The following is a 12,166-nucleotide window of genomic DNA, read 5'->3' as shown; positions in this document are numbered from 1 at the left end:
TTCTTTCTTCCAGAAGAGTTTGTTAGCTGTGCTGTGGTTTTTGTTTAATTTTACTTCTATTATCTTTCAAAGCTCGTGAGGGGAAGGATCATAAGATTAAACCAAAGAGAACTGTGTCCTGCTGCTGCTGCTGACCAGAGGGAAATCCTTATTTCAAGACTAGATAGGCTGGGCACAGTGGGTCACTCCTGTAATTCCAGCACCTTGGGAGGCTGAGACAGGAGGATCGCTCAAGCCCAGGAGTTCAAGACCAGCCTGGGCAACATAGTGAGACTCCCATCTCTCTCTACAAAAAAAAATTACCCAGGTGTGGTGGTATGCACCTGTAGTCTCAGATACGGTGGTGGTTGAGGCAGGAGAATCACTTGAGCCCTGGAGGTCAAGGCTACAGTGATGTGTGATCGTGCCACTGCACTGCAGCCTGGGAGACAAACCCTGTCTCAAAAAACACACTAGACAGAAAACAAGTTGTGTTGTTCTTTCCCTTGATACTCCTTTATATCCATTTAAATCCCTGAAATTTAATGGAAATCAAGCAGTTAAGTGAAGCTTTTTTCACCCATATGTAGTGTTTCCCCTCTTATTTCCAGAAGATGGATCTGTGCAACCCACTGGGATTGTGTGCTTACACACAGATGTTACTTGTAGCCTTAAACCGAGGTGGTTAGGGTTTTAGGATCACAGTGCCCTCTCTAAGAGGAAAGGTAAAAGATCTTTGGCAAATTGCAGAGTCTCTAAACACACACTACTGCTGCTTGCCTGGTCATTCATAATTAGAAGAAAAAAAAACTTTCTATCCCCATCTTCTGCTTCCCCCTCCTGGTGGACAGAATGGTTGAGTAAGATAATCCTCTTAACCGGGACCTCTGGAGGGTGGAGGCCTGCCTCATTCATCTTCACATCCTCAGGCCTTCACCCTTAGAGGTCCCAAAAAAGTTTCCCAGAAGCCCGAACGAGTAGGGATATTTGGGGAACCTTGCCAATTATTGGAGGGTGTTTTGTTCTGTTAGTTACCTTTCGGTTGTCTGGAGGTTTGAGAAACCCAACATGGCTTGTTCTTTCCATCTTATCTTAAGGATGGCAGCACTGCACTCTCAATCGCCCTGGAAGCGGGACACAAGGACATCGCTGTTCTTCTCTATGCCCATGTCAACTTTGCAAAAGCCCAGTCTCCGGTCAGTGTTGTGCATTTGGCATTTGTAAATAGGCTGAAATCCACCAGACTGGTGGACCCCCTTCCTCCAGGAATTGACGGGAGACAGATTTTATGTTGATTCAGAAAATGGAAGTTTTAATCTGGAGCTTAAGAGCTCATCCTTTCTGCTTCCACCCCGCAAAAGGCAGGAGAACTAATGTTTTAGCAGAGGCTGGGCCTTGCTTGTCCTTGCAAGACATATGCTCACAGCTTCCCATAGAGGTTTTGATTCTGTGCAGAATTATCCAGATAGCACCCCCTGAGCCCATGGGGATATTTCACCATGGTTCTGGCATTGTTCCTGAAGCAGATGGCAGGCAGCCTGTAGTCCACAGTTCAGTCTGAGTGGGAAGTGTAGTCCACAGTTCACTCTGAGTGGGAAGGTGACTTCCCAGGACAGCCGGACATAGCACTGCTGAGCCCAGCTGGCCTTGGAGCTGTGGACACCTGTTCCCTGTTCTCAGCCAGAGCTCTCCTGGCTCGGGCTCACAGCTGTTTGTTGGCTGTGGTGGGCCAAGATCCTATGTCACAGGGTACACATCTGCCTGAGGTCACTTATTAACCCCCAGTTTTTTTCCTTTCCTGGTCTCTAGGGCACCCCTAGGCTTGGAAGGAAGACGTCTCCTGGCCCCACCCACCGAGGTTCATTTGATTGATTGTATGCAAATAGCCCTTCATTTACATGCCACTATTAAGCTGCTAATTGTTCCTGTTGGGGTGACAGATACTGAATGTATACGTATTGTGCCTGAGCTCACCAGCAAACAGAAGCATCAAGCCCAGGGGTAAAGGCTGAAGCTTTCACAGTGCAGAGACTGCTAGCCTGGGCACACGCACCTCCTTTCTGGCCATCTTCTGTGTAGGGCACACTTTAACCCAGTCTCTGTTGCTGTTGAGTCTCTGCTCTGTTTTGTACAGTCATAGGGAATTCTGATCTGAAGGGGCACCTTCTGTTCACTCCCACAAAGAAGTGTCTGGTTCTCACTGAGACGTTTTAAGATTTTTCCACAAATATTTATATTTACTAAATGTGGAACCACCAGAAAGTTCTTCCAAAATCTCATTCCAGCATAGTTTTGGATTTTTCTTTTGTCTTATTTTAAAATAAGGAAGTCGAGATGACTTTGATCATTGGTAACGTGGGCCTGGGCCAGACACAACTCTCAAAGTATAAAACTTAGAAAAGATGATGCTCATTTGGTCTTAGCCAGGTAGATGTAATATATGACTTTTTATAAAAAGGGTATCTATATGAACTTGACACAGTATTTTCAGCTTTTGTATTCCATACTGAAGCCATGAAGAACTACACGTAACATCATCATTTGTATTAATTGCACAACTCCAATGCTAAAGGTTGGATTGTGTCAGAGGAATCAGCTCTGTATTTGCCTCTAGAGAAACACAGTGTAGTTCTCTTTGTATTTATGGATTCCTTTTTACCGTGTCACATTTACTTTGGTCCTCTATGTATTTAAATGTTTGAAGTGCCTTAGACTCTTGCCATATTTTCAAAATAAAATTTCATTAAGCTCTTTTCCTTGTCCCTGTTTCATCTCTGATAGCTGTCCGCCCCGAGCTGATTGACTTACGGCAGTGGCAGCACACGCTGATGGATTGAGCTGAGCAGGGAGGGTGAGTGCGCCAGTCGGCTCCGACAGGGAGACAGCGTCTTCCGAGGGCGCTTGTCCACTTCCACAGCTTGGCTCCTGACTCAGATTGCAAGTCGGGAGGCTGAAGTTTGAGGCCTCCTTAGACAAAGCGCTTTTCCGATGGGGAGCCCCAGATGGTTCTTCTCAGGTGCAGAAGCACTAGTCCTTGACTCTGAGTACAACTGCTGGGTGACTAGGTGATACCTGTAGTGACAAGAAAGGAGAGATGAGAGAGATGAAGCCGGACACTTTTTTTTTTTTTTTTTTTTTTGAGAAAGGAGTCTCACTCTGTTGCCCACGCTGGAGTGCAGTGGCATGATCTTGGCTCACTGCAAGCTCCACTTCCTGGGTTCACGCCTTTCTCCTGCCTCAACCTCCCAAGTAGCTGGGACTACAGGCGCCCGCCACCACGCCCGGCTAATTTTTGTATTTTTAGTAGAGACGGGGTTTCATCGTGTTGGCCAGGATGGTCTCGATCTCCTGACCTCATGATCAGCCCACCTCGGCCTCCTAAAGTGCTGAGATTAAAAGCATGAGCCACTGCATCTGGCCTCAAATTCTTTTTAAACAGTAAAGTAAGTTGGGACCATCTCATTAAATGAAGCAGCATGACAGCCAGAATTCAAACCAGCTGTTGTGGCACAATCGCTGGTGGTGAGTTTTGGCCAAGGCCATCTATGAGAGCCAAGTGCACTGGAGAAATATCAGAGACTTCTTTCCCTCCCTCCCTCCCCCGCTTTTAAAAATTAAACATTATTGAGCTCAGGAAAGAGGCCAGAGAATAGACTTTTCCCATAGGTGTTTCATTATGAGGTCTGTTTCAGAGTCAAGATTTGAACCTTTCAGAGGAAAACAACTTGGGGGGCTGTGAGAGCCATGCTGGCAGTGCAGGCAAACCTGGGCAGCAACAGACCAGCTCTCCCAGGACCACAAGGATGACTTTCCTCTGCATGAACTATGAAAGTGAGGTCAGAGCCACCTGGAGGCACATCCCTCTCGGGACATAACCTACTAGCTGATACATGCTGAATTTCAGATCATGTAGCTCTTCAAGCCCAAGTTCCTACAGATCCAAAATGGCACAATAAAAGCAGGAGAGAGAGAGAGAGTGTGTGTGTGTGTGTGTGTGTGTGTAGAGAGAGAGAGAGGTAGAGCCATGCGTGGTCTGCCCCTTATGGGCATAACCTACCTTTTGAGCAAATAAGGTAGTACCTGGGGTGGTTCCTGGGCCTGGGAATTTTCTTTGTTCCATCTGAGAAAGGAAAGGCATGAATGTAAATGAATGAGCAAATGAATCCCCGTGTCTGCATGCTGCCGTTCTGATTTCTCATGCTAGATTTTGAAAAAGAAAATGAGTGCTTGTTTTATCAGATACAAGATAGGTATCTGACCTCTAAGTAATGAATGCTAGCTGGTACTTTGTTTGCTCTAATCACACTAGGCATTTAGAATGCCTTTTATCTTGGGATCCTGGTATACTATATAAACAAGCCTGATTATGCCCATTGGTACAGCTGCAGTTTATTGAGGCACAAACTCCATAAAAGGGATTTGTGACAGGAGGCTTGGGCAAGGTTCCCAAGTAAGACCAGCATGGGGTTGGCAACTCCTGATCTTATTTTCCAGCTTAAGAGAAGTCTAGGTGGGTGTGGTGGCTCACACCCATTATCTTAGCACTTTGGGAGGCTGAGTCAGGCAGATCACTTGAGTCCAGGAGTTCGAGACAAGCCTGGGCAATATAGCAAGATCTCATCTCTACAACAGAAAAATTAGCTGGGCGTGGTGGCATGTACTGGTGGCATGCCAGCTACTTAGGGGTTGAGATGAGAGAATCACCTTGGCCCAGGAAGTTGAGGCTACAGTAAGCCATGATTGTGCCACTGCACTCCAGCCTGGGTAATAGAGTGAGACCCTGTCTCGGAAAAAAAAAAAAAAAAAAAAAAAAGGAAGGTTTAAATCTTTAAGTGATGAAAAGACAATTTCCCAGAAACCTTGCCTTGGAAGTTGAACCACGGACAGTTGGGAGCCACCCCAAGACAACAGGAGTGGAACAGTGGGACTTTTGAGAGTTTAACCTTAAGAAAGTAAAACTAAGCCAGGTGTGGTGGTTCACACCTGTAATCTCAGCTACTGGGACAAAGGCTGAGGTGGGAGGATTGCTTGAGTCCAGGAGTTTGAGGCCAGCCTGGCCAATGTAGTGAGACCCCCATCTCTTTAAGAAACAAACAAAGGGAAAAAAAACTGGCAACTTGTCCTGACACTATTACGACTAAACTGACAACTAAATGTCTCACCAAGGGGGAGGAAGGGTGCTTCTGGAGACGTTTACTAGGAGCACTGGTCTCCAAAATAAATGAAACTCTGAGCCCTTTCCTTGTAAGTTAATACTTGGGAGAACAACATTATCCCTGATTTTTGTACTACTGAAGTACTGCCGATATCTGACAATCCTTGCAGATAGAATCACATATGAAAACCATTTCTCCTTCAAAGGAAATAATGACCAAACATGACCTTTCTTTAAATCCTGCTAGATCTTTTTTGGGGGAACTTGCTACAAGTAGAATTACATTTTTATGATTTTGTATAAGCCTTCCCTTCACAACATACTTAAGAATTTCCAGAGGGAGCAGGTAGAAAATGCAAATTTCAGTCGGACACGGTGGCTCAGGCCCATAATTCCAGCACTTTGGGAGGCCGAGGCAGGCAGATCACCTGAGCTCAGGAATTTGAGATCAGCCTGGGCAACATGGTAAAACCCCATCTCTACTAAAACTACAAAAAACTAGCCGGACGTGGTGGTGCATGCCTGTAATCTCAGCTACTCAGGAGGCGGAGGTTGCAGTGAGTCAAGATCGCGCCATGGCACTCCAGCCCGGCCAACAGAATAAGACTCTGTTCTCAAAAAACAAACAAACAAAAAAGCAAATTTCCAGCCTGGTCTGAGAATCCCCATCCTTAACAAGCATCCCAGGTGTTTCTGAACATAGCCTTTGGTCCACAGTAAGAAGCTGTTGCTCCCAAAGTATGAGACATGATACATCTGTTCTTCCCCAAACATGTTAGGCAGGGTGGGGGAACTACCTCAAAACAAACATTGGCTTTACCTTAGCTCTATAAGGAGCCGGCCTTCCACTGGTGATCAGGATCCCACATAGGTTTTCTGTGGTGCTGCACATCCATGTTCAGTAGCATTTCTGCATCTCCTGGAATATAGTCATTTCTAGAAGTCCAGGAACCATGGCTGCCACAGATCCATTTTTCCGTGCTTGTAAGGACCAGAGAAGGTGGCTCAGTATATAGGTGACAGTGGCTGGGCAGGCAGACAGCTCTTAGAATATTTTCCCAAGCTAATCTTTTCCATTTCCACTTCCTCGTGGAGCTGGACTATTACTGCTCAGAAGGAGGCCATGAACCATTGCTTTGGCTTTGGAATAAAGAGTTTTCCATTTTCTTTTTTTACTAAAAGCACTTTTTTTTTTTAAAGCCCTAGGCCTTAGCCAGAAACTGTTCTTCTACTTTCTGCATAAGGAAATTACTAATCATACGTTTTCTCTGCTCTTATTCAGCATGGCTGTAATTTAAAAGCCAGCTGATTATAAAAATATAAAGTACATTTTGGTGCAGTTTCTTACCACAAAGGATGTGGCTGAACCGTAGACCACAACGTTCCTGAGCTGCTCACGCTCGAACCCCTCCCCACTGAAGGCACCAGCTACTCCCTGCAGGGACCAGACAGTCATGGCTTTTCAAGCATGAAAGATGGCATTATTTGGAACTTGTAATGATATCCTTGAGATACCTATCCTGAATTCTGGCAAGGATCTTGCAGTGAAGCTGGAAAACAACGTATCATTTTTGCAGGTGCATGCTTAGACAGAAATGTCTGATTTAGAGGATATTGGGAAGGAGCTGGCATTTTAAGAATCCAGCTGCCCACTGCATCTCCATTAAGACCTTTGTTGATTAAATAGGTAAGAGGATGGAAAACAGATCCCTCATTTTCATAAAATGGAAGCTGCATAACAAATATTCCTATTTCTAAAACCAAATGTGAATCTTGTATTTGAGCCAAAATAACTGTTACACTTGTTCCCCATTCCCCAACCCAGAAGGAACTAGTTACCCAGCCCTAGAAACCACCTGGGAGGCTAAGGCTGCACGACTGAGAGCCAGAGAAAATCCCGGAGCTGCAGACAGGCAGGTGCTGCTTTGCTGTCACTGGTGCAGGCAGCTCCATGCCTTGTTGAGGCTGGTTGTAGGAGAGCAAGTGCCAGCTGGGCAGGCCGCTTCTCTTGTGTCGGGCAGCAAAGAGATTCTTGCTATGGTCCCATCTGCTCTTTTAGGAAGTACTGGATGTGCTTAAACAGGTAATAAGGAAAATATTAGGTAAAATCCCTGAGAGTTGAGAGAGCTCACCCACCCCCAATCTTGCCTAAAATATGTCACCCCCACCCCCAGAAAAATCCAGTCTTCCAACAGGAAGCTTACTAGGATGAAATCTCATACTTCGGTTTGTAACACCATCTGCCAGGACTGAGAAGTTCCGGTGCCTAGCTGAGAAATACTAGTTGAATGAATGAGTGTAAAAAAATAACTGATGGTGTTAGAAGTCAGGAGTGTTGCCATGAGGGAGCTGGAAGGAGCCCAAATGGGGCTGGTGAGTTCCTGGTAATGGTCAATTTCTTGCCTGGGGGGTAGTTGCACTGTTATGCTCACTTTGTGACCATTCATCAGGCTGTAGACACACGTGTGTGCTTTCTTGTATGTATATTAACTTCAATTCTTTTTTAAAGTTTAAGAAAATGAAAAAGGTTGATCAAAAAAGACCTTGGGAAGGAAGGTGCAGATTTGAGAGTCAATATAATCAAAGAGATAGTGAAAGAAGGTAAAAACTGGAAACTCTTAGCCCTGCTATTTCTTGAATGTGAACACATAGCTTTGTATGATGGCCATTGTGGCCCACTCATAACCTTGAATAGCAGTCACGAGGGCCGTTCTCAGATACTCCAGTTCTCTCAGATACTCCAGTTCTTTTTCTGGGCACAACAGGATAGGATGTACTACCCACACACTTTTGAAGTTACACTTGGCCATGTGACTTCTCCAATGAAACAGAAAAGGTTATGTGTCAATTCCAGAAGGAAGCTTTAAAAGCCAGTGCAGTTTACCGTATCTTGTACTCCCCTTGTCATAGTGATGATCACAGAATCAAGTGTTGACACAGACATCGCATTAGCGTCGTCCCTGAGTGACTACGTGGAATAGAGTTTCCTTGCCAAGCTGTGTTGCAGGTGTATTAGGAACAAGAAATAATCCTTTATTATGCTAAGCCAGAGAAGCTAGGGAGTGACTTGCTGGCACAGCGTAACTTAGATTTTCTTTATCCATACAAAAACTGGTTCCTCGAAGTGAAGTGCTGCTGTGTAACCAAATGGCTTAGTAGTTGATTGGTGGACAGCAACAAAACTGTCACTGGGGACTTAATCATAGAACAATGACAACTATTTGGATGACTAGTTTCTTAATAATCCCCAGGGATGGTACATACCAGTACCATCCTAGTTGCAGAGAGAGAATGTAACCCATTATCTACAGTGGATGCCTTAGGGCACTAGGGAAGAAATATTTTTGGGAAAGGAAAGCCATTTCCTGTGTACAGTCTGCCCAGATTGTCTCTTAGAAACGTGTAGCTCTCAAACTTTGGTGTGCATCGGAATCCCCAGGAGGGTTTGTGAAAACACACTGCTGGGCCTCAACCCCGACTTTCCAATTCGGTAGGTCTGGAAAGAGGCTCAAGAATTGGCATTTCTAACAAGTTCCCAGGTGGTGCCGATGCTTCTGGTCCAGAAGCCCCACTCTGAGAAATGCTGCTGTAGAGGAAGGGCTCTGATGAGTAGGATTCCTGTCCATCAGGGAGCTCTCAAGTGTCTGTTCTTTCATCTTTGTAGGCTTTCGTCTTTTGCAGTTTCCAGTGACTAAACCTTAGGAGTTAACTTGTTCCCTGTGGAACTTTTGCTTCCCAGTATAAAAAACAAATTCTGCAAAGATACCATTGCCCAATAGGAAGTCTTTCTACAGCTTGTACAATATATCAAGTGTTTATAAATCCTGTATTCATCCAGAATTTGGCCATAGAACTTGACTCACAGCAGTCTTATAAGAAAAAAAAATGACTCATACATTTCCCTTAGAAAGAAATGTTTCTTTATGCTAATCCCATGAGTTTCTGTATCAGCTCACTCCCTTATGAATGCACATTTTTAAAAATCATGGTTGGCCGGGTGCGGTGGCTCATGCCTGTAATCCCAGTACTTTGGGAGGCTGAGGTGGGTGGATCGCCTGAGGTCAGGAGTTCGAGACTAGCCTGGCCAACATAGTGAAATCCTGTCTCTAATAAAAATACAAAAATTAGCTGGGCATGGTGGTGGGCACCTGTAATCCCAGCTACTCAGGAGGCTGAGGCAGGAGAATCGCTTGAACCCGGGAGGCGGTGGTTACAATGAGCCGAGATAGTGCCGTTGCACTCCAGCCTGGGCAACAAGAGCAAAACTTTGTCTCAAAAAATAATTTAAAAAATCATGGTCTCCTCTGGAAACCCAGGTGGCATGGAGGAGAGTGTGCTGCACTGCTGCCCTCTCAGCTGCTGCCTCTGCATTCCATCCTGGGTTCTGATTCTGCCATCGGGCAGAAGTGCACAGTGTTTTTCCTTTCCAGAGCAGAAAAACGGTCATCCTAGGTGTTCACACTGAGATGCAAGACTGAGTAATCTGTGTTGGAAAGCCACAGGAGCCCAATGAACCCAGGAACCAATTGAAGATCCTCTTGCCTAAGGACACATATGGTATGTACACAGCGCTAAGTTCAGAGACCAAGTTGAGATGAGTTAGAACAGGGAGAAGACATCAGTGTTTCACTGGGAAAGGAGGCAACTTGTTTATATCTTCTCTCATCTATAAATTAACCTCCAAGAGACAAGACACTCAGAAAGGACACTTGCTGAGATTGATTGATGGAAGGCCTTGAATGACCAAAGGAACGTTAATGAAGTTCCCCATATGCTTCATTCAGTCATCATCAGAGATATATGACCAGTACATAACCAAAGAGCCAGAAGCTTGGTGTCCGTCTTATAAACCTTGCTATACATATTGGTCTGTAGAACATTTTTTTTTTTTGAGGCGGAGTCTCACTCTGTTGCCCAAGCTGGAGTGCAGTGATGAGATCTCGGCTCACTGCAACCTCCACCTCCTGGGTTCAAGCGATTCTCGTGCCACAGCCTCCCAAGCAGCTCGGATTACAGGCACACACCACCACGCCTGGCTAATTTTTATATTTTTAGGAGAGCCGGGGTTTCATTATGTTGGCCAGGCTGGTCTCAAACTCCTGATGTCAGGTGATCTGCCCACCTGAGCGTCCCAAAGTGCTAAGATTACAGGCATGAGTCACTGTGCCTGGCACATATTTAAAAAGGTAGAGCACAGTCATTTTACTTATCTGTGTGTGTCGGAGTTTAGGGACTCCAGCTGAGGACAAACATCCTACATTTGCCAGTGCACAACAGTCTTGGGTTCAGAAATTTGTTTTGCCAAATTCTTGTCACTGCTTCTAATCCTTTTTAAAATTAGGGGCCCAAACACTGTCATCACCCACCAGTAAGTCTTCTGAAGATCACCTCTCGGCCGGGTGCGGTGGCTCACACCTATAACCCCAGCACTTTGGGAGGCTGAGGCGGGTGGATCACCTGAGGTCAGGAGTTGGAGACCAGCCTGGCCAACGTGGTGAAACCCTGTCTCTACCAAAAATACAAAAATTAGCCGGTCGTGGTGGCTTGCACCTGTAATCCCAGCTACTCAGCTACTTGGGAGGCTGAGGCAGAAGAATCCCTTGAACCCAGGAGGCAGAGGTTGCAGTGAGCTGAGATCACACCACTGCACTTCCAGCCTGGGCGACAAGAGTGAGACTCTGTCTCAAAAACAATCAATTAATTAAAGATTACCTTTCAATGATCTGTACCTACATTTACCTCTGCATGGAAAGGAGTTTCACCCAGGTGCCAACATGATGAACATTAACTGCTATTAGCAATCCACCCATCCAGGTAGACAGGCTGTTAGCCAGAGTCTACAGAAACGTAGGCAGTCACTCTTCCCTTTGCTTCCCCCTCCTGTTCATTTGATGCCTAATAAAGAATGACTTTTCACTTGTGCTCATTGTCCAGTTTTTACCAAGATATGAAATACATATATAGCACTAAACACCAGTGAAAGATACTCAGTTTGGGGCAATGCAAGGAAAGAAGCAATCTACAGGGAACTATTTTATTTGAAGGTGAAAGTTGCTTCTGATAACTCTTCAAGAAGTGCATCATTCTAAGTGGGACATTTCGGTTATTTATGGTGACGATATTGTTAGGTAACAGTCCTCAAAGCCTCAGTAGCCTACCGTAGTAAGCATGCACTGCTCACACCTCTGGGTGCCCAGCGAAGTGGCTCTGCGGACCTTGGCCGGTCTCACAGCTGTCAGCTGACCTAGGCTGGGCAGCTAAAGTGCGTCCTCATGGCCATAACAGAAATGCAAGAACACAGGTGGACAGGGATCCTGGAGGCTCAGGCTCAGAACTCGTACTCCATTAATTTCATAGCACTCCATTGGCCCAAGCAAATCATAAGATCAGTCCAGATTCAAAGAGATTGGGAAACAAATCCTTCAGTGAAAGGAACTGCAAAGCCACATGCCGGAATGTTTGGCTATAGAAAGAAAGAAAGGATTTGGAGCCATAAAATGCAATAAACCCATCAGAGTGGGATCCTCTCCCAATAATAGCTCCGGCCAGGATTTTGGAATTGCTCAGGCGGCATACTTCTAATAACCTACTTAAATACCTGTGGGGAAGGGTGGAGCTAGGAACTCTGGTCCACCCTTGAGATTGATGTCTGCAGAGCCTTTCCTGTGGTGGAGCCCTTTTGTAAGTTCTCAGCCACACCATTATCACTACCTTGAGTGCTGCCATCAAGAAGCCACTAACCAGAGCCATCATCTGCTAAGTGTCCAGTGACCGTGAATGTAAGCGGAAGGTAGAAAATGGTAGCTTGTTGGAAAATTTGGGGGTGGTAACCCAAAAACAGCTGTAAGAGAAGAGAGCTATCATAAAAGTCTTGAGAGCTAGTTTTTTGGGGGTTGTTTTTTAAAGCAGAGTCTCACTCTGTCACCAGGCTGGAGTGCAGTGATACGATCTCAGCTCACTCCAACCTCTGCCTCCTGGGTTCAAGTGATTCTCCTGCCTCAGCCTCCTGAGTAGCTGGGATTACAGACATGT

At 45.5% G+C, this 12,166-nt stretch overlaps 1 protein-coding gene across 16 annotated transcripts in view; it reads left to right on the top strand.

The window, feature by feature from the left end:
- The window catches only part of KANK1 (KN motif and ankyrin repeat domains 1), a 276,823-nt gene extending 274,091 nt beyond the window's left edge, over positions 1–2,732 (top strand). For all 16 annotated transcript variants that reach the window (XM_055092205.1, XM_055092208.1, XM_055092206.1 and 13 more), the window contains 2 exons: positions 1,077–1,175; positions 1,789–2,732. In XM_055092205.1, the coding sequence (XP_054948180.1) occupies positions 1,077–1,175; positions 1,789–1,851 (162 nt within the window). In that variant the 3' untranslated portion in view covers positions 1,852–2,732. The remainder of the gene's footprint in view (positions 1–1,076; positions 1,176–1,788) is intronic.
- The last annotated feature ends 9,434 nt before the right edge of the window (positions 2,733–12,166 follow it).

Source organism: Pan paniscus, chromosome 11 (assembly GCF_029289425.2).
Source record: "Pan paniscus chromosome 11, NHGRI_mPanPan1-v2.0_pri, whole genome shotgun sequence".
Taxonomy (NCBI): domain Eukaryota; kingdom Metazoa; phylum Chordata; class Mammalia; order Primates; family Hominidae; genus Pan; species Pan paniscus.
Note: the sequence above shows the minus strand (reverse complement) of the source record. Positions and strands in the feature narration are given on the sequence as shown.